Source organism: Brienomyrus brachyistius, chromosome 18 (genome assembly GCF_023856365.1).
Source record: "Brienomyrus brachyistius isolate T26 chromosome 18, BBRACH_0.4, whole genome shotgun sequence".
Lineage (NCBI taxonomy): Eukaryota > Metazoa > Chordata > Actinopteri > Osteoglossiformes > Mormyridae > Brienomyrus > Brienomyrus brachyistius.
The window spans coordinates 2694928-2716679 of NC_064550.1; the positions used below are offsets into that span (position 1 = coordinate 2694928).

Below are 21752 nucleotides of genomic sequence, written 5' to 3' on the forward strand. Positions count from 1 at the left end.
CACCGAACACAGGAACTCAGCTTTCGCACGTCAAACTCGATCGAGTGGTACTGAGATCGTTTCATAGGCATCAGCATCCCAGTAGGTCCATTTGCCTTTGTTTTAGCCCATCAGAGCTGCGTCTCGGCCCAATCAGTGTTATTAGGTCTGATAGTTCTGATTGCTATTTGCATTATAAATAGCCGCATTACCGCGTATTCAAATCGCATTTGCATGGTAATTTGACGGACAACGCAACGGTCAACCACGATCCCCATCAACGCCATAAAAGGGAGAGGAGGATGTGGTCAGGTGTGAATGCCTCATGCATACATATGAAAGTTACTACATATTCAATGAAAGGAGCCCAGAAATAGTGACATAAGTTAGGTATTTCTTATTTATCCAACCGAATGTTGCAACTACACCATTTAGTCATCTGCATGCAGCCAAGACTTTGGTAATCAGATATCTGGGATCAAAACAAACTGCTACCATTGCTTACTATGTACTTTTATAATGTTTCTGCAAGTGTTCTAAACTGCATTTTACAATATCTGTACTTTGATGTCAAATTACAAGCTTCACATAAATCTGACATATTTACAAAGTACACTAAGATTAAGATGAGTATAATGCCAAAACAAATATACAAGAAATAATTTATTTGCCATGAATTACGTTTTATGATATTGATGTCGATTAATGATATGGAATGAAATGTGTGACCATGCCCCAGTCAGTGAAGGTGTGTTCCCTACCCCTAGACCCCAGAGGGTTAAATTGCATAATAAACTTACTTAATGTCTGCTTCATTAGATTAATCATCCATCAGTTTATTTATTTGTGTGTTTGTCTTACGTCACCTGTATCTTATGGCTTAGTTTCAGCATATTTGTTTGCATAATTTATGTATTTTAATATTGCCCAAAAAAACTAATTCAGTTAATGTCTTACTGATTTTTGTTCAGCTTAACGTATTGTTTCAGAAAATATATTTTTTTCTTCACTTATTTTTAACATGCCTTTGTTTTAAATCAGCTTAACAGCATCCCACAAATGTCCAGTTTTTTGCTGATATGAAGTAATCTTTTTGTATCTTCTGTTTTCAGCTGATCTACTTCCGGCAGGGCCACCAAGCCTATGTTCGCGCGGTACGTAAGGGCCGCTCCTACAGCATCAACATCCAGAAGCAACCCTGGAATAAGCTGGACCTCAGGGTAAGCGAGACCATCCCATTCAGCATAACAGGCTGATGGTCCTCTGGCTTTCGGGTAAACATGAGACCTGGCGTAATAATATGCAGTAGGTAGCAGAGATGTTGAAAATATGTTGTTTTTGTGTGTGTGGTGTTTAGAAGAGGGGTGGTTGAATGTACCATGTTATGCAGACCAAGTGCCTCCCACGGTGTGGTAAAACTTACGTTTTAGCTTGTGGGGTCATTTCTTAGGTCCCCACAATATACACCTCAACTTAATAAAACCAAGTTTATTAAGCATGAGGACACGCCAGGTGTATTCAGATTACTAACTTTTTGGCATCACAATACGCATCTCATTAATACTTTTATTAATGAGATTGGCATACATTATCTAAAGCCTTTCAATGGCATACAGTTTGTTAAAATTAACTTGACCATTTTTGGTTCCTCCAGAAAAAAATGAACTTATCAATAAAATAGTCAATAGATTAATCTATAGAAAATTAGTCGTTAGTGGCAGCCCTAATCTAAAATAGCTAGAAGTCGTGCATTTTGTTTTAGTTATGTTAGGGCTGGGTAGGGTTAGGGGTTATGCACATAGAAATGAATATAGAGTTCCTTCATAGGAATATTTCAACTATGTCTGTCTGTATGGGGGGGATCCTCCCCAGGACCAGGAATCTGTAAAGGTTGTGGGAATCAAGTATGAGGTCGGCCCCCCCACACTCTGCTGCCTCAAATTGGCCTTCCTGGACCCCATCTCAGGCAAGATGACTGGCGAGTCCTTCTCCCTCAAGTGAGTTCTTACAAAAATGTATATTTGATTAGTATTGTCCTTTTTTTTTATTATGAAGTCCCAATTGAAACTGGAGGCATAAACATTTATAGCTGCTAAGTGATAATCCAGTTGTCACACTTTAACTTGTCAAACATTTATCTTTTCCCAGTAGAAATACGTTGATACGCACGATAGTGCTTGTTCTCCGTCTTTTGGCTGAAAGCACTTGTGGAGCCCTCAGAGCACAGACTTAATTGATTTCAGTCTTGCGTGCCAGTTGAGACTTAGAGAAATTAGAGAAACCCTTAATTACAAAAACAAAGCTAATCAGCATGAGCCGGAAGATCCATGTATTGACTATGTCTTTAAAATGTCTCCTAATGTATTCTTGCCCAATGTTCCATTTAATGTAGCTACTTAGTCACAAACAGGTGAAGCGTGCCTCTTATTATTTCTTTATTATACTTTTTCAGGTACCATGACATGCCTGATGTCATTGATTTCTTGGTGCTGCAGCAATTCTACGGTGAAGCCAAGGAGCGCAACTGGCAGTCAGGTGAGGCCCACAGCTGCCCCAGCCGCCCCTGCCGAGGTGATGTTGGGAGGCACGCTTTCATTTCTCTTTCTCCCAAAAGGTGTCCGTTTCCGCAGCATCATCGATGATGCCTGGTGGTTTGGCACCGTGGAGAGCCAGCAGCCCTTCCAGCTTGAATACCCAGACAGCCTGTTCCAGTGCTATGCAGTGCGGTAGGTACAGCAGTGTCTCACTTCTGCCAACCTGATGCCGAGGCACCCAGCCCTGGACGCGTGATCTGCTGTGTTTGCATCCAGACTTTTAGATACTTGTTAAAAAAAATAATAAAAAAATCACCGAATTAGTATTCTGAGAGAAGCTAGATGCTGGCATGAAAAATGTTTTGCAGCTGCTGAGGTCCACGAATAAACCCTTTTCTGTCATTACTTATAACTTTACTTGATCAAACTGAAACTAACTTGCCACACACTGTTTAAGATCTCATCCTTTCAGCTGAAAGGCCAGGCATTGCCTTAAAATGATGGCGAGAATGCTACTGTTTACAGCTTTCTGGGGATTGAATGCACTGCTTCGCCATTTTTGTCCTGAGGCTATTATCTTTTGTTCTTTTCAGGTGGGACAATGGTGAGAGGGAAAAGATGAGTCCCTGGGACATGGAGCCCATTCCAGATGAAGGTGGGGACATCGGCCACGCATGTGGAACCCTTAGCATGACTAAAAGCCATGACAACGCTCTCACTACATTTATGTATACCGAATGTGCGAATGTTTTGCACAGCTGATAACATTTTTGTGAGCTTCTCTTCCATGTACGTTGCAGTTGTTTTCATGATGTTGCTATGAATTAATATTTTATGCCTAGTGCTTGATGTATGAGGTGAGAGTGACTCATTATCACGTTAGAAATGGCTTTTACTGAAGTAGGGAGCTCACCTTCGTACCCCTCCTTTATACAGATTGTACTGTAGGTGAACCTGCGATTGAATACATTATTATAAAAAAAGAGAAGTTGTAGGTTTAGTTGCTGAGTAAATGTATGCTTGAATTATGCGTCTTTACATCAATTTGTAAATGTTCGTACAGTGTTTTTAATAGTTTTCCCATAAATATGCCGCTGCCGAACGCTGGGTGATTTTCGCCTCTCCTGGCACAGCTGCATTCCCTGAAGAGGTGGGCGACGGGGTGCCCGTCACCGAGGAGGAGCTTAAAGCCCTGCTGTACGGACCCCAGGAGGGGGAGTGGGGCGCTGACACGCAGGACGAGGAGTGCGAGAGGGTGATCCAGGCCATCGATCAGCTGCTCACCCTGGGTAGCCCATTCTTCACCTTTTCCCACTTCTTTTGTCTTAAGCTTGAGAGAACGTTTATTAAAATTCTTTATATGGAAATGTGGCTGTGTACATTAGTGCATTTTCATGGCAACCTGGCGCAAAGGGATTGGTAGTGAATTGGTTATGATGGAGCAAATGAAAAAGTTACATTTTGCCCTCTGGTGTGTTTGTTGGTAAAACCGCTCAGATAGATCAGGGTAGTTTTCCTTTGCAGTGTCTCGTTATTTGAATACAAACATCACTGACATGATTGTAGATGAATTTCTGTGTGATTTTTTTAAATTTTATTTATTTTTTGTTTCCCCCCACTTGCTCTCAGATATTGCTAAAGCCTTCTCCTCGCCGGTGGACCTGAGGGATTACCCACTGTACTGCACTGTGGTGGCCTACCCCACTGACTTAAGCACTATTCGGAAACGGCTGGAGAACCGTTTCTACAGGCAAGTACTCCTATTAAAGCTGTTGCACTGCATCCCAGCTGTCTCCCATCAGATTGATTCCATCCTAACTGGTGTGTAGCCCTTAGCTTTTTACTTATTTCAGAGGCCATTTAGACAGTACTCAGAAACCTAGGTAAATATAATCATATAATAGTTCATATATTTTCCTCAGATATACTTAACCTTGAATAAATCTATAATCCAGCAACCATGATTTAAACCAGAATGTATTAAAATAATTTTCCTTTCATACTTGAACTGTAAAACATAATCAGTATGTACATTGACACTCCTAAATGATTATATGTAGTTATTCTCAGTTTCACACAGGTTTGTATTTATGCGGCTTGACAATTTTTTTGTCGAATGAATTGCACAATTAAGCCTTGTAAAACCACATTGTTAGAAAATAATTTGTGAATCGTGTTGATTTTAATAATTTCCTATATACTCATGCTTCCCATCCATCTACTTTTGATCTTCTAGCCACTTATCCTGGTCACGGTCACAGAGTGATGTCACACAATAAATGTCTGTAGCATAATTGGGCCATTAGCAAATTCTGCAATGTGATTTGAAGTCAGTTCTAATTAAAAGCTCAGGCTTATCAAAAACTAACATTACCAAAGTCAGTGCGATGTGGTGATTAAATCTGATAATGCCAGTGGGAATTCTTCACTGTAGCGTCACGTGAAAAAGCAGAACTAGGACAAACTAGGCTGGATTTTTTTTTCTATCCAGATCTCATAAGATGATGGCGTAGTGCCACCCCAAAATGGCCATGGCAATGTCAGTCTTCTCTTGAATATACAGTAATGAGACTGTCATTCTTTCTCTGGTAAATAAAGTACCACAAGATACATTTGAAAATTTCAACAGCAGTGCATCTTATCAGAAATCAGGACCTGGTTACTAGGTGCAGTGAGCAGCTTAATGTAGGAACTATTTTCTTTCTACTGAACTCCACGCGCCAAGCGTATCACTGCGCATAAGATGGCACTGGGGAGCTTGTGCTCCTGACAATGTGACCCGATGTTGGCGTCAATGGCGTCCTCTGAGCTCATTGGTGCTAGGCGAGCTAGCGGGAACGGTTAGCATCAGCTAGCTACACTAAGAAATGGCAACAATTATAGCTTAGTTAACAGTAATAAGAGCTCAATAGCTGGTAGATTTATAGTCAGGGATGGATATAACTAGTACACAAGTACGCATTCGTCTTTAAAAGCGATACGTTCGACATGAGGTAGTTGGCATGTAAAAATTAAAATGCATTATTTACTTGTCATAGCAGTGCAAATGCATATAAAATAAATATGCATTTGCGCTTTTACAAACAATCGATTGTCTCACGTATAGTTTCTAAAGGTCATTGCGTACTTGCGTACCAGTTATGTCTATCCCTGTTAATAGCTCAGTAGCTGGTAGTTGTGAACATGGAACAAATAAAATTAGTATACTAATGTGTTTTGCACTTCTCAGGATGCTAAGCCCACCTGTATCTAATGGTGTGGTGATCAATTTTGCTAAAAAAGCCTGTTTGGCAGTTGTAATTACCTCGACAAGACTGGATTAATAATGTGTGTATTATATAGAATCTCTTTTCAGAGATTTTAACATTCAGAGCTGTGAACTCAATATGCTTCTCTCTGTTCACTCTGTTTCACTGGAGAAAAACTAAATTTTTGTGCTCTCCAGGAAGACCTATAATACTGTCTTGATGAAATTAGCTATATGTCAGATTATGTCCTGTGTTTTTCCTTTTAAGATTTAGGTGAATATTTACTTTGAGACAGATAGCATTTGATGCGGATGTTTTTGAGCTTGATGATGCAATCTGAATCTGCAGTGCAGACTTAAGACTGACCTATACTTCTGCGTAGAGGCTACGCTGTAGGTAGCCATGTGCCCTACACCGCCACCTACGCCGTAGTCTGATGCGCACCCTGCCAGAAATGTAACTACAGGGATCAGGCTATGGTATAGGGTACGCAGCTACCTACGGTGTAGATTCTACGCGGAAGTATAAAGCAGCCTTTAGACGGCCGTGAATTTTAAAAAGTGATTTAAGGTTGCCTTAAATCGTGTGTGAATATGTGTGTGCACACAATGTCATGGACTGCAGTCCCTGTGATGGGTGGGGGGGGGACAGCCACAGAAAGAGGGCATAGACAACAAGGAACAGATAAAATGCCAGCGTATACTCGTCTATTTTGCACTACTTGGGACACTTAGCCCCCTTCCTGTGTCTAATGGTGCGGTGATCCTTTTGCAAGGACCCATGTGCTCCAGGGACACTGGTGTTGTCCACTCTATAATCCTCACTATTGAACACAAGGAAATCCAGCTTGGTTAGACTGTGTTCCTGCCGGGCATGCTAATTAAAAATGCAACATAAATAGAAAACTTTCATTTGCAGTATAGTGATCTTTGTGCTCTTCCCTGCAGGCGGATCTCGGCACTTATGTGGGAGGTTCGCTATATTGAGCACAATGCACGCACTTTCAATGAACCCCAGAGCCCCATTGTCTCAGCAGCCAAGGTGGTGACGGATGTGTTACTGCGCTTCATTGGGTATGACACCTGTTGTCTACTATACTTAAATTATTATTGAAGATTCCCCTGTATAGATGCATCAAAGTGTTGCCTTCCTGAATTGATGACCTTGTTTTCACCTTTTAATTTTGTTGTTTCATGTGTATCAGAGATCAGAGCTGTACCGACATCCTGGAACTATATCACAAGATGAAAACTGAGGCTAGCAGTGGTGCAGAAGAGGAGGTGAGTGAAGGGTAACTTACCGTTTTGGGTGACATTGATGGTGCTGATTGGACTGAGGGGATACCCATGCTGTTTGTCCGTGGTCCATTATCTGGAAATATATTTTATATTTACATCTCAAGTATTTAGGCATCCAGGTTAAAAGGAAGACCCATTCATTAAGTCTCTTTCAGTCAAATTTGTAGGTATGTCAGAAAAACAATATGGTAGTAATGAAAGTTACGACATGCAGTACTGTACCTTGAGCTATATGTAGCAATATTGACACAAAGTCAATAGTGTCACAAAATAATAAGTGTGTGTTATTACGGACCAATGTTTATAAGCCGAATTTTTTATGTAATAGGCTTTATGGCAGTGCGATCATAAATATGAACCGTTCACGAACTGTAATGGTTAACTAACCTCAGTGTTACTGTGTTCCCAAACGGGGAATACATGTGGTTCTCGGACCGGTCTGCCACCAACACAGACTCTTTCTCATTAGTGTGATAACTCAAGCTATTTGAAGGATCTTTTTTTTCAAATCTTGCAGACACATTCTGTGTTTGACAAACTGGAACCTATCAAATTTTACGACAGTTTACCCCAAAATTGAAGCAATGCCCCTTTGTGGCAACAAAGGGAAAAGTGACGATAGAAGATGCTTGACGTTGTAAACAAGACAACTGTATTTGATCTGGGATCTTATTGCCTCTTTATAAAAACATGGATGAAAATCTACACCTGATACAGCTAAGATGAAGCAGCTTCGCTAGGTGTCCGCAGTGCACTGAAACGGAGGCGGCAAAAGCCATGTTGTGGACACACAGTAAACCTGAAAGTATGAATATTGCAAAAAATTCCCATTGTGATTCCAGTGCTTTCCACAGTTGTGTTGACTGGTATTATTCATCTGTTTTGACTGATGACTTATAGGCCAGTACATAAACTGCCATGTCCGTGGAAGCTCTCCATGGTAGTATGAGTTAGTGGTAGGTGGTACAATCATTTATTAAAATCAGTTGCAGCTGTATCCATGGCAGTGCCATAATTAATACGAAGGTCTCTTTATTGGCAGGGGGTAAGGATGCCAAATTTTATACTGGGGGTACATGTCCCTCCTGTTCCCCATGATTCGTACACCCCTGGCTGCAGCAGCGCTACAAAACAGACCGATGTGAAACGCATCTCTCACTCCTTTGACAGTTACCTTTCTCAGTGCATCTCAGCTTTGTGACTAGATACTGAAATTGATATTCCATCTTTTTTAACCAGTCAGCTAACTCGATTTTGCAATACGTCTTTCTTTAATATATACAGTGTTTTTGCATACTTTATTTATTTTCATAATACGACAAGCAGAGTTTCTTTTAAGGATGCACTTGCTAGTTAAGTAATAATTAACATCACTACATGCATGCCAATTTTAGTTTCCGTTTAAAAAAAAAAAAGTGATCGTAAGCATAGATTGTCATTCTAACCAAAAATATGACTTTGGCCATATCATCCACCATATGTCTTCTGCCACTGGTCATTACTCTGATGGGGGTAAAATTTGTTTTAAAATCTTTCTGTATTCTGTATGCTCCTCTTAATTATCCATGCTTTTTGAAGTTGCTGTGTACTGGGAATACCTAAAAATGATTAGGGATCACCTGAATTTGGTCTATCTGCTTCAGGGAAAGACGAACTTTCCTTAATGTTTTAGTGTACGACTTGGCACTTCATGAATTGACGTCAGAAGTTCTGGCTGCAGCTACAGAAAATGGATGGATATTGTTTATGTGTTAAAGATTATAACAGACTGCTAGGTATTGTGTATTGATCAGTATTATGTTAGAACTTCAATCTCTGAAGGCAATTGAAAGTGAATATCCCATCCATCTTGTGCAGTTTAATTATTACGTTGTGTTTTTTATGGTTTTTAGTTTACACAGTGTTTCTCCTACCATTATATTGGAGGGCGCCCTGCCCCTCCAATGGCACCTCCCATCCCCCCTTGAAGGTCGTTAATTTTATTTCCTATATAGCGTCAGATCACAACAGAAGTCATTTAAGGTTACTTTTCCTGTAGAACAGGTCTATATATTGTCCTTTTATTAAACTAAATAGCCTTATTTATCTTTTTTACACAACAGCTTGTAATTTTTGTCTCTACACGGTCACGTGTTTACTCCTCTGCTCTCTGTATCGCGCATGGCGGAGTTCCGCCCCGATGCGTGCACTGACACATGCGCACACACACACAGGTGAGCGCGCTTCCACCACCGGACAGAGGGCACGCGTCGGAAAACATGTTGCATTAACCACCTTAAAAACAGAGAAAAATATCTGCGTTTTTTTTAATGCTCCCAGCCCAGGAAGATGCACTGCAGTGACAAAAGCTGCACAGTTTGAGGATAATTGTCATAAAAAGAAATGTTCTTACGTTTAGTTCAGTTGTTACATTGACTGCTGTCATTAAAAGACACCATGAATCCTATTGGTGTCCGTCTGCCCCCCCCCCCCCTCCCCACCCCAAGGTTGTAAACCTAGGGGAAGCTGTCACGATTGTGGGCGTGCGGAGCGGCGATCGTGCGGGTTGGCTGGTAAGGAGCAGGCGAACAGGCAAATACCGGGGCAAAACTCGGAGTTTATTTAGGAAACGGGGACTAGGAACAGGGAACAGGCGGAATACCATCACCAACCACAATGACGGACAAGGGAGACAAGCTAGACCAGGACTTAAATAGGACAGGACCAATCAAAGTAAGCGGACACAGATGGAGACTATCAGGGAAGCACACGTGGGTAATCAGGGGGCGTGACACACACGAGGAGCGTATGAGCCGGGCATCACAGAAGCGCTGCAAATTTGCTTTTATTAACCACATTGCATGTGAATATGGAACCATTTTTGGACTGGTAATGTGTTGATGGGTGGAGGTTACAGTATTATTCAGTATTAAAATATGTCAGTGTGTGCTGCTGTTCAAAATTTCATGTGGCATTTGGTTCAGTTCCCATAAGGTCTTTTCTAATTTTAAGATAATAGAATGATAAAATAATCATGCAGAATTTAGGAGGGTTTTTTGTATAGTACCTGTATGTAGTAGTATTTATATAGGTCAGAATCATGCATTATGTCAAACTGGCCAGTGCCCTGTTTCCATCCATTTCCTGACTAACCATAGTAGCAATTAGATGTTTCTGCATTAATGTTTTTCATTTAAACACTTTCAAAACATTCTAAAATGGAGATGTTTTTTTGGCAGGATGCAGAGTTAGAAGTGGATTCAGACACTCCGGGAACCTCAGCTGGACAGAGGACCAGTAGATCTGTTGTAAAGGTCGGATTTGTCATTGAATTCTACTATGAATCCTGATCGAACAAATTTAAATGTTTCAAATTCATCCTTGTGATTCCATGTATTTATGCCGTTTAAGGAATTTAGCCGGCGGTAAATTAATGCAGTTTGAATAAACTTAGTGCCTTGGATAAGACTTGAATAAAAATGCATCAATCAATTTGTCATTAAACATGGCTGTTAGACAATGTATGAACATATTTTAATGATCGAAATGTCATTTTACAACAAGAGTAAGCAAAAGGCCCATATATTTCATCCTGTGTCACTTCTGTTCAGGATCAGACCCAACCTCCATCCAAGAAACGAGGGGTGGAGCTGGATGTGCATGCGTGGCACGGGCAGTGTCGTGATCTGCTTCGTCAGATGCTGGAGAGTCCTGAATCTGAGCCATTCCGTCAGCCCGTCGACCTCTTCGCTTACCCGGTACCTTGCATCGGCTTCGTTTTGGGCGCTTATCCACTGCACCAGGTGCCATACTTTTGGTATGGAAAGTGTGGTACTTCAAGGTTTTGGTTTTCCACTGGCATAAAAACTGGGGATGATATCCCAGCACGAGGTGGGGTGTTTTGTACGGAATTTGAAAAATGGCTGTAGTATATTATTGGGCTGGATGTCTGTGATATTAATACCAACATCTCGTGTAGTTCTTACACATTTCTACTCTCATAGGAAAATAAACCCATGTATTCTCCGAGACAGTCAAAATCATTTTCATGCTTGCCATTTGAATCACTGCCAGATGGGTTTGCGAGACATTCAACTCTTTTTTTTTTTTGCTTGATAAATACCCCAATATTTTTTTACAACAAAATCACATAGCTAAGACAGCAACGCAAATGTGCGTATATTAGTATATTAAGCAAAATACTTTTTTCGATTTCTTGTCATGCCTTCGTGATCTATTTTCTGTATCTGTTTTTTCCAATCTTTTTTTTTTTTTGTACCCCGTTTATCGTTGTTTAGTAAGGGTGTAACAAGATCTCATGTCACGAGATCTCGCAGTATTACAACATGACAAGATTTCTCATCGGAGTGAAAAGCGGTCTCGCGAAGGTGCTGCTAATCAGCTGCTGTAAGCAAGGCGGCGTCTCATGAAATTACCACAGTAGACACTCCAGACACTTACATCTTTTGTGCGGCAGCAGTTTGGCTACCTGGCGGAAAATATAAACAGTGAAAGGGTGACAGACAAAACATGAACCATCTGTAAGCATTGTAGGAAAATAATGCCGTACACAGCGGCTTATGTTACTACTATGCAGAGCCTTATGCAGCAACATCAGAGCTCTTTACTTAAATCCACTGCACCGGTGAAGAAAACATTTAAAGGCCAGACAACGCTCACAAATGTGTTTGCACCTCAGCTTTCACAGTCAAGTGCTAGAGGCACAGCAATAACGAAGGATATGGGCATTTTCATGGCAGCCGACATGAGACCATTTTCTGTATTAGAAAATCTGGGGTTTCGGCGAACTCCTCAAAACATTTCATCATACATCTGCATTATTTAGCGTTTTTTATCTTTCAAATAAACCAAATATAGGGCTGCTTTCCAGTAATATATTTTCCCTTTGAAGTTTTCCTTAAAATATTGTTAAAATATCATCTCGTCTCGTTCTCATGAACCCAGTATCTCGGCTGAGTATATTGTTACATTGAGGTTGTATTGCGGTTGTATTGTGTTTAGAGGAAAGTTACTTGCATAACCAGTCGCCAAAGAAAGCATTTCATGTCCCACCCTGAAGTACCTAAGAAGCACCCCAGCTAGTCTGGCACTTTTGGAACAGGAACTTTTGTACTGGCACTCGACTGGAAGTCAATGGAAAAGGGAAAGTACCAAAAGTTTTGTACTTGGTGTGGTGGAAAAGCACTCTTTGTTTTACTTTGGAGTCCGGTGTCTCTGGGGTTCTTTGTGCATGCTTTGATGAGCAAGTATACCTCATTCTTTGGTAGGCTGTCCCACCATGCTGACCCCAGCATGATTATGAAAAAATTACAAGTGATACCATATTACAGATTTAAAAAAAAAAAAAAAAATGTCAGTTTTGATTTTTAATATGCTGTTTTCCTTCACTAAGTCATCTCTGCGATCTCTGCTAGGATTACCGAGACATCATTGACACGCCAATGGACCTGGGCACTGTGACAGAGACATTGGCTGTTGGGAATTATGAGAACCCAATGGAGTTTTGCAAAGACGTCCGGCTCATCTTCAGCAACTCAAAGGCCTACACACCCAACAAAAAGTCACGGGTCAGAAAGTTATACGTGTTTTTGCCTGATCGCTTTTGCATGTGTTTCTTCATTATAGTTCTCTTGAAATCTCCCCCTCTTTTCTAAACTATGTGCCATAATAAAAATGGTCTTCCATTATTCACTAACTTAAATTGATAAAAAATATATTACAAGCAAGTGCCACTGGTACTATGTGGCACTTATATATAGTGTTTTCTGCTAATGTTTTGATCCTTAATTTCTTTCCAGATATACAGCATGACTCTGAGACTGTCGGTATTCTTTGAGGCCCAGATCATCCCCATTATCTCTGACTACAAGTCAGCCGTGCAGAGCCAGAGGCGGAGCCGGCAGAGGTTAAATTATCGCAAACGTCTGCGCAGCAGCAGCAGTTCTCCTCCTGCCAGTAGACCTTCCAGGTACCCCTGCTGTGCAGTTTACTCATATAAGCTCTGTCCATCCTTGCCATTGGTCCTTGCCCAGAATCTCGCTAAAACACCACTTTGTAATGTCATATTGTGCATTCAGTAGCATTCAGGAATGACTAGCAGGTTTAGATCCAGGGCCTTTAAGACCTTGTAAGAGTGTAATAAAAAATGTGAGGTGGTATGACTGGCTGTCATCTTGATTTAGTTTCATTAATCAACAGAGGTATTTAGTTTGCAGTGATCATCTGAAATTTTTATACGTTCTTGCCTTTGTCCAGTCCAAAAGGGAAGCAAAAGCCAGGAAAGACAAATTCAAAATCTTCTGCGAAATCTTCCGTTTCTCTGGTAAAGAGTGCTTCCAGAAAATCATCTCAAGGTAGGAAACGGAATAAGCCAGGATATAGGTGATATACGTTCCGAGAAATGCGCCATTAAGTGATTTTGTCGTCATATGCTTAGTAGTTTACTTGCACAAAAGTATACTTGGACAAACCTAGGTAACCTACTACTACTAGTAGATATAACCTACTAAACCTACTCTCTAAAACGGGGATGGGCAATCTTACCCAGAATGGACCACTGTGCATGCAGGTTTTCCCTGCAACTCCCTAATAAGATTACTGATTAGAGGACTGATTGGCTGCAGAGTCCTCACGCCTGGGTTTGAAGAGCTAACATAAACGTTATCCCAAAAACCTGCGTACACACTGGCCCTTTGCGGGTGTGGTTGCCGACCCCTGCTGTAAGATAATATAAATACAGCATAGTTAATACACAAACCAGTAACATTTATCGTTATCAAACATTATGTACTGTAAATATTTGTATGTTTTATACAATAAACAGCTCAGTAGGTTTGTCTACACTAATGCGTTACAGTAATATGTCACTAGCTGATAGGAATTTTCCAGCTCCATTACAGTCTTTGGGCTCACCATCATACATGTGTATCATATCATCGTTATGCGCTGCATAACTAAACATTAAAAGTAAACAAGTTGTAGTATCGTGGCATCAATTATATGCTGTGGTCCTGGAGGGGTTGTCATGATATTTTTTTCGGTGTTTTCAGACTTAGATGCAAGTTCGGTATCTGCGGTAGATGAAAATGATGAGGACGACCAGCCATCATCTAGCTCGAGGATGGAGAGTCAACAAAGTGGTCCCGTAGTCGACAGGGTGACACGGAGCAAAGCCACACCTGTCAAAACCTCAGGTACTGGAGATCCATTTGCTATAGGCCATAATTTTTATATATATATATGTTTTTATATAATTTTAAATGTTGTCAATGTCAAGTCATGCCATTGTATTCTATTGATTTACTTTGAACATACTTTTTTTTTTTTTTACCTTTTCGTTCTGTGTTTTTGTGTAACACACGCAGAACCATCAAGTAACGGACCTCTGACTAATGGTGCTGGGCGAACCCTGAGCTCTGCCACACGGAAGCGGCTTGGCCTTCGATCAGAGGAAGAAGCAGGGGGAACATCCAGCAGTTCCACATCGTCGTCGTCTTCCTCTTCGTCCTCATCTTCTTCATCATCCTCGTCATCCTCTTCCTCCTCTTCTGACAGCGGAAGCAGTTCTGAGTCTGACGTTGCCGATTTTGTCGATGGGGGAGACCATGACTATAGCAAAGCTCCACGGCTACGGCCTAGGGGCAAGGCGGCAACCAACGGCACCAAGAAGAGGGCAGCGGATGAAATTGCCAGGGTAATGACAAAACGAGCAAGGCTGGAAAAGGAAAAGGAAGCGGAGCCGCAGGAAGAAGAGGACGACTCGGCTGAGGAAGAGCCAGATGAGGAGGAAGAACCAGAAGAAGAGGAGGAACCAGAGGAAGAAAATTATCTAGACCAGAATGTAGTGCAAAGAAAGCCGCAAGGTAGCCAGCAGACAGGCCAGAGGAAGTCTGCTCGGGTCAACACGCGAAATCAGGGCCGCCGGACAGTCCTATATAATGACGACTCTGAGGATGACAACCTGGCAACCAACGAAGACCCACTGAACTTAGGCATGTCTCGCTCGGGCAGGGTCCGTCGCATGACCGAGAAGGCCCGAGTCAGCCATTTGATGGGCTGGAACCACTAACTATCCAACGACTCCTTTGTTTTATCCGGCCATGTTCCCACCTGTTTGTTGTTTGTTGTAAAGACACTTTACCTTAAAAATGACTACATTTTATACTTCAGGGATTTTTTTTTCCAAATTCTTTGTGTGTTTGTGTGCGTGCGCGTGTGTGTATGCAGGAGACTGTTTACGACTTCCAACTGGCAGTGGTGCTCTCAGATTCTTGCCAATGAAGCGCTCTGGCTCCTCAGAATTCCTTATCACAGTACAAACCCTAAGTCTCCCAAAAATCCGCCTTACTGCACTCCTGGGCCTTAACATAATGACTTCCTCATTCTCCCCTCAGTGCAACTCCCCAGCTTCATCAAGCTAGGGTCAGGGATACCAAAAAGCAATGGTGGCTCCAACCCCTGCTCCCCGGTTTGCGGCACAACAGTTGTAGTCGGTTTTCTTCTTGCTGGAACATGTAGCCTCTCTCCCACTCTCTTTGCCGGTCTTGTACTTCCCCTGCTTGTCTGTCATATTTATGAATTTGTTGCTGTCACCAATGCTAAATTTTCTATGGTCACTGTTACAGTATCTGCTTGCTGTTCTTGGAGAATGCAAGTGTCATTTTCCTTTTCCCCCTGTTCTCCCGGTTTTGGTGCTTTTTCCAGGTTTACCTCAAGCAATTTACTGATATTTAAGTTTGCAAATGAGAGTAAAAAGGTTTATCTTTTTTTTCTCTCTTTTGTACATCTAAACAAAAAGCATTTTTCCTCATAATTCTGTGCCACATTTATTTACATTAATTTGCCGTCATGTATACACTTGACAAGTCTCCAGGCAAGCATGGAAATGTTTGCATACGAATATTAGCTCCAAGTCAGAATTTTTATATATATATATATATATATATATATATATATATATATATATATATATATATATATATATATATATATATATATATATATATATATATATATATATATATATATATATATATATATAATCAAAAAATCTGTTCTTGCCCTCTTTGACACTGGCATTAAACCTGTGACTGTTCCTAAGCATGCAATGTCATAGAACTAATGGAATAGACTCACCTGCTCTTCTTGTCACATGCTGAATGGACACTTTTTACTATAGAAAAGATTTATTTTTTAAGCTATTGTATTATACATTTTGCAATCAGTTCCTACCGTGAAAATAATAATGATGAAAATGTTTGCACAATGTTATCAATTACATGTGGCAGCTGAAATACAGGGAAGATACCCGTCTGGACTCTGCAATGTCATCTTCATTTTCTTATCAGATTATCTTCTCATTTACGAAATAGGGGCACCTGTAACTACAGACTTTGGATGATGCCACTCTCCATAATGAATGGGACTAGGGTTTGCTTGCATCTGATCTGCACTTTGAATTGGGTCCCTAGCATTAATAATGAAGAGCTCTAACTGCTGCATTCCCTCTGCAATGTGAGGGGCCAGCCAGCATCAAACCTAGAATTGTCAGTCCTTCCAGCTTCTTCAATGAAGATGCCATGTCCTGTGAACCAGGGTTTTTTTTTCTTTCTGCCCTCAAAAACATGGTGCTTTCTGATTCACATCCACAGTTTCGCAAATCTTGTTCTAGCTCTTAAGGTCTCTCAGTAAGGTCTGATAAGAGAGGTTTTCATACCTTTTCCCATTGACCAGTGGTATAACTATATTGTTATTCTTGGGATGGACAATCTGAAAATTTTCCTGTATAAGAACGTATCAGTATCACTGCTCCTTAAGTCAATGGACATTAAGTTTGGGCCAATATTTTTATCTCTAACTTTTTTTTTGATGGGAAATGAACTTTCCTTAATATGATATTCCCTGAGCATCAGACTTGCTGTGTGATAGTCCATTAATATTTGTGTGTCATTTTTAATACAATTGTTTTTTTTCTTTTTTTTTAAATAAAGGAGCAAGAACGTCGTTCTTCAAATTAGGCAACTGTCATTTCTATGTTCCATCTTGTCCGTCTTCATCTGGTCTCTCTCTCTCATGCTCAAACAATATTGAAGTGCTCAGAGATTTATTCTCTAAACACTTCTTATATGCCAACTATACAGCGGTCCAGCAGAGCCAGGAGTTTGAGTTACTTGCCATCCCATTGCCATCAAAAAAACTAATGGTTGCATAACTGGGCCCAATGCAGTTATAAATATGGCTGCTTGTGTCAGACAAGATTTTCTGGGGGCGGGGTCTAGCATTGTTTATCGGTAATTGTTCTTTATCCTGATTATCAGTGTTGTTCTGATGAGTTTTGACAGTGTTTTTGGAACTTAGTTATGTAAAAGAGAGTATGTGTCCAGTTTCGTATGAGGATGTTTTTTTTTTTTTTTTTTTTGGCTGAGAAATGTGACCAAACTTAATTCAAATCTGTAAGTTTAACCGTTCAAAGTACAAACTAGTTTTACACCTGAAAGATGTATATTGAAAATATCATCTGGTATATTCGTTCTCTAGTAATAAATATGAGAAAATGTGGAGGAAAAAGGAGCTATACCTTGTGGTGTTTTAAGTTAGTATACCATAGTATATTTATGCTAAGGTGTCGCTGAAATGAGGATGAAATAGACAAGAGTGAGGACTGAGGTTGATAGTATGCTGCAACGACGATACGACTGTAGCTTTGCTGGAATAGTATGGACTACTGCAGAATGTATGTAAGGCTGGGATGCAGAAATGCAAAGCAGGCCTGCATGCTAGCATACTAATATTTTTTTTTCTTTAGTAATTTTTTTCTGGGAGTGCTTTTCTGTTGAAGGAAGGAAGGGAGGGCATTTATTAAGGGGATGGGAGAAATTGGGTACTTAGAGACTAAATGCAGCTGAAAACGTTTTGCACTGGTGTGTTGGAAGTCCATTGTGTTATTTCAGTAGAAAGTGGTCATATTGAAAACAAGTTTTTTTTGTACTGCGACTTTCTTGAATTAGCGTTTATTTTGTGTGTATGTGTGCGTACTTGTGCGTTTCCTTACCTTGGTTTGTGTGAAACATCAAGTTGATATTTATCAGCCATTTTACTGGTTCCAGGTCATTTTACATCTCCCTCCCATGTCTTTTAGTACTTTGATCAAACAATATTTATTTGACTAAAATGAAAATAAAATATATGTAGGTGGCACTCAGGTTTTGAGTCTCATGAGTTTGGAATAAGAAGGCAAGATGTTTCTCAAATGAGTCCCTAAGCATTTTTTTTTTAAAGTATGTATTGATACCATTACTTACACTAGCTTTCTTGCAGTCTGTTGGGGTTTTTCTGAATTAATATAGATATATAGCATCATACTTGCACAGATGGTTTGAATGTCATGAATAAGCCATATGTCATATTTTAAGGATTTTACCTTATTCTGCTTTTAGACAAAATGAAAGCTTAACTTTACATTTCTGTTGAGTTCGCGTCAAAACTTTTTGTAGTTTTCAGCCAGAGAAGTCAGATTTTGGGCCGGTAATAAACATGGGATTTGTTACTCAGTGTTACTTGGCTCTGTTCTTCAGCTTTTGTTTGGAAATACTACTTCAGCTGTTGTCCTGATACATAGAGATGTTGGCTGACCACAAAGTTGTTCTGAATCATCCTGAGTATTCTGACCATGTCAGCCTTAGGAGGCAACTAGGTGCGTTTTTGGATCTGCGGAGCAAGCCTCTCTGAATGTAACATATAGCATAAATCGTGATGGCACTAACTGTGTGGTTCAAATGGTAGATGTGGGATGAAATTGACTGCTTCTGGACACACTTTGTTTTTCCCTTTCGTTACTTAATGGAATCTGAGTACCTACACTAAATTAGTTACAAGTGACTGAGACAAGCCTCTGCGCTAATAGGAATATAATTGGAAGCCCCACATCAGATGCATGGACAGGCTGCTGAACATTCCGTGACTAATATCCTTACATGCTTGAGATCCAGATAATCATCTACGGTCTCCTCGTTGTGGAGGCAGTTTTGCTAGGCCAGTTGCTTAAGAAAAATGCAACATGCAGAAAGGAGTGACACCCACTGTATTCTCTTATAGGCTGGTTTTCAGCAAGCAATAACTCCTCGATATATAGATATGTCATACAGGGACTGTTCTTGCGTCTTGTGTCTGGTTCGTTTTCCTTCTGACCGTGTGCTTTTATTTATCTATTTATTTTAATAGTGACCCGTGAAAGGGTTTGTGTCCCAGGAAACACTAGTTTGCCAAACAGCCCCCCCCCACCCCCCCATTGCCCATCTCTCAGGATGCTTTGTTAGAAAATAAGAGTTCAGGGAATTTTGTTCAGGTGTCTTTATGGCAGACCAAATGTAATAGTTATGCAACAGGAGCTGTGGTTTTTAGTTAAATTTGTCTCACTTTTTATGTAAGTTAAGACATGGTGCAGGGGAAATGTACATTTTTGTAAAGTTTTTCATATTGATAGATTCTAATAATATAGTGATGAACTTTGTAGCTTGTTTCCATATTTACTGGTAGACTAATAAATTATATTAAAATAAACTACTAGTGAGCTGTCTTTTTTATTATATTTTTTATATATACGTTTGAAAATCATAATGTCGTTTTCAAATTTCACAATACTGGATATGCCGCAGGATGAGTTTCCAAGGTATAATTTCTGAGAAATATGTTACGTTGAAATGGATAAATAAATGTTTTGTGTGTTTGCCGGTCACGCTCTCCTTAGCAGCCATCAAATTTCACGTTTAAGGCTTTAAGTTTGCTCTTAATTTCCGTGAACCTACACTTATAACTGCTGTTTGTAGTGTTATTCAGCATGTATCTTTCATGCATTGTTGTTGATTTATAAACCTTTTTTGTTGACTCTTCTGGGTGAGCTTAATCTATGACCTAGAAACACACCTTAATAGTTGGCTGTGTGCGCAGCATATTAAGCAGGGTAAGTTGCTGTAGCCGGGCAATGCCAGTTATTCAGGAATGTAATGAAAGTTTAAATGCAATGTGCATTGAAGGAACAAACAGAATGCAGCTTTCGCCGACAGTTTGTGACCGTGATCAAGTTGATACAATTTATTTTTGTTTTTATGGGCTTCTATACGTTATTGGTTGAGTAATATCCCTAAATAAATCTTGCTATGTATACAATTGTCACTTTGCACAGGCTTGAAATAATTAAGATAATAAATTTGGATTAACTCAGAATAAAATGATCTAAAATGTAGTAGACCAAGCTCCCTGTTTCATGTCTGCAGAAGGAAAACTAAACATACTGGCATCCATTGTGTCCTTCCGTTTCCCCTTAAACCTCCATTGAGTGTCATGTACCTAGAGCAGCTCTCTTCCTGGTGACATCCTTGTGAGAGCCCAAACTCTGTTGATTTGATGGGTGGGCAGCTCTATATCAAAATCATCCTAGATCTACAAACTCTACCTCCAAGCTGAAATCCTTGTTCTTTCAATTTATTTCTTACAACTTGTGCTTGAAAGTGAAAATAGGGATGTAGATTAACCAGGTTTTTGTGCAGTGTTTTAGCTCCCACTATTCTACCAAGGACTTGCAGAGTATCCTCAACACTGCAGGCCATGGAAATATCTAGCTGACAATCAAGTGTTCCTACTTACTAACTTATATGAAGGTTCTTAAACTCAGACTCTCCCTATAAGCAATTAGCAGATTTGGAGATACTGATTCTCATTTCCTACGCCCTCCTGCCCCTTCACGCTTACAGTATAAAATGATGGCAAAATTGAAGAAAATTAGTTAATAAAATTGTGACACTTTACTTGACAGGGCAAAAATAATGCACAAAAGTATACTATATTAAGTACAAGTAATCGTAACACTTTACTTGACTGGGCACAAATAACTCAGTTACTACTGAAGTGCAAATGATGAAGAAATATATTTACTACAAAAAGATGACATGATTCATTAATGATGAACGAACATAACATTCACTTGTGTTATTCATGACTTGCACCTTCAGTGGTTCACAAAGGTTTGCAGAATTAATAGATATCGCCACAAATATAGTAACTGTTTGAGATAAAACATGCATCACAATTCATTAATGATGAATTAACACAAGGTCAGTATGTAACTAAGACTTAGTTTGTGGTTAATACATAAGTAACAGTATAATACTGTACTATTTCTGCCCCATCATGTGAAGTGTTGCCAAATTAATTTATTATGGCAAAAGTATTTACATGTCACCAAATAAAAATGACATAAAAATGTCAGGAAGAAATTAATCTGAAACTGCCCTTGGGAGCGGTAATATCTTTAGTGTTGATTGTAGGTGCGCATGATTGCATAGTGTTTATCTTACTGGCATCGAGGTTATAAGAAATGTAGTTTGGCTTCTTATGTCTGACTGTAAACTTGTGTGCTCTTGTGGGAGAATTTTATTGTGGAGATTCCCTCCGCGCTGGCTGAGTGTTATTGGCAAGATTTAAAAATACCGGAATAATGTTGCTTTTGAAAATATTGTCAAAATAGTACTGCGTAATCTTTGGTTGATAAGAAAAAGTAGACAACACCCAAGTCTAGTCAGTGACACAGTCTGCTTTTGGTGGGGGGGGGGGGAAAAATTAAATAATTTGATAAATTGAATCTGATACGAAAAGAATGCTCAGTGCAAGCCGTATGGTAATCCTGGGGGAAAGCCCCA

At 40.0% G+C, this 21752-nt stretch overlaps 1 protein-coding gene across 1 annotated transcript in view; it reads left to right on the forward strand.

Moving 5' to 3' along the window:
* brwd3 (bromodomain and WD repeat domain containing 3) overlaps positions 1-16012 on the forward strand; it is a 33550-nt gene extending 17538 nt beyond the window's left edge. The window contains exons 25-40 of the mRNA XM_048983684.1: positions 1092-1199; positions 1852-1976; positions 2432-2514; positions 2594-2705; positions 3107-3168; positions 3647-3802; positions 4143-4263; positions 6709-6834; positions 6966-7041; positions 10278-10352; positions 10650-10796; positions 12474-12626; positions 12858-13027; positions 13315-13412; positions 14109-14252; positions 14424-16012. Of these exons, the coding sequence (XP_048839641.1) occupies positions 1092-1199; positions 1852-1976; positions 2432-2514; positions 2594-2705; positions 3107-3168; positions 3647-3802; positions 4143-4263; positions 6709-6834; positions 6966-7041; positions 10278-10352; positions 10650-10796; positions 12474-12626; positions 12858-13027; positions 13315-13412; positions 14109-14252; positions 14424-15127 (2460 nt within the window). The 3' untranslated portion in view covers positions 15128-16012. The remainder of the gene's footprint in view (positions 1-1091; positions 1200-1851; positions 1977-2431; positions 2515-2593; positions 2706-3106; positions 3169-3646; positions 3803-4142; positions 4264-6708; positions 6835-6965; positions 7042-10277; positions 10353-10649; positions 10797-12473; positions 12627-12857; positions 13028-13314; positions 13413-14108; positions 14253-14423) is intronic.
* The last annotated feature ends 5740 nt before the right edge of the window (positions 16013-21752 follow it).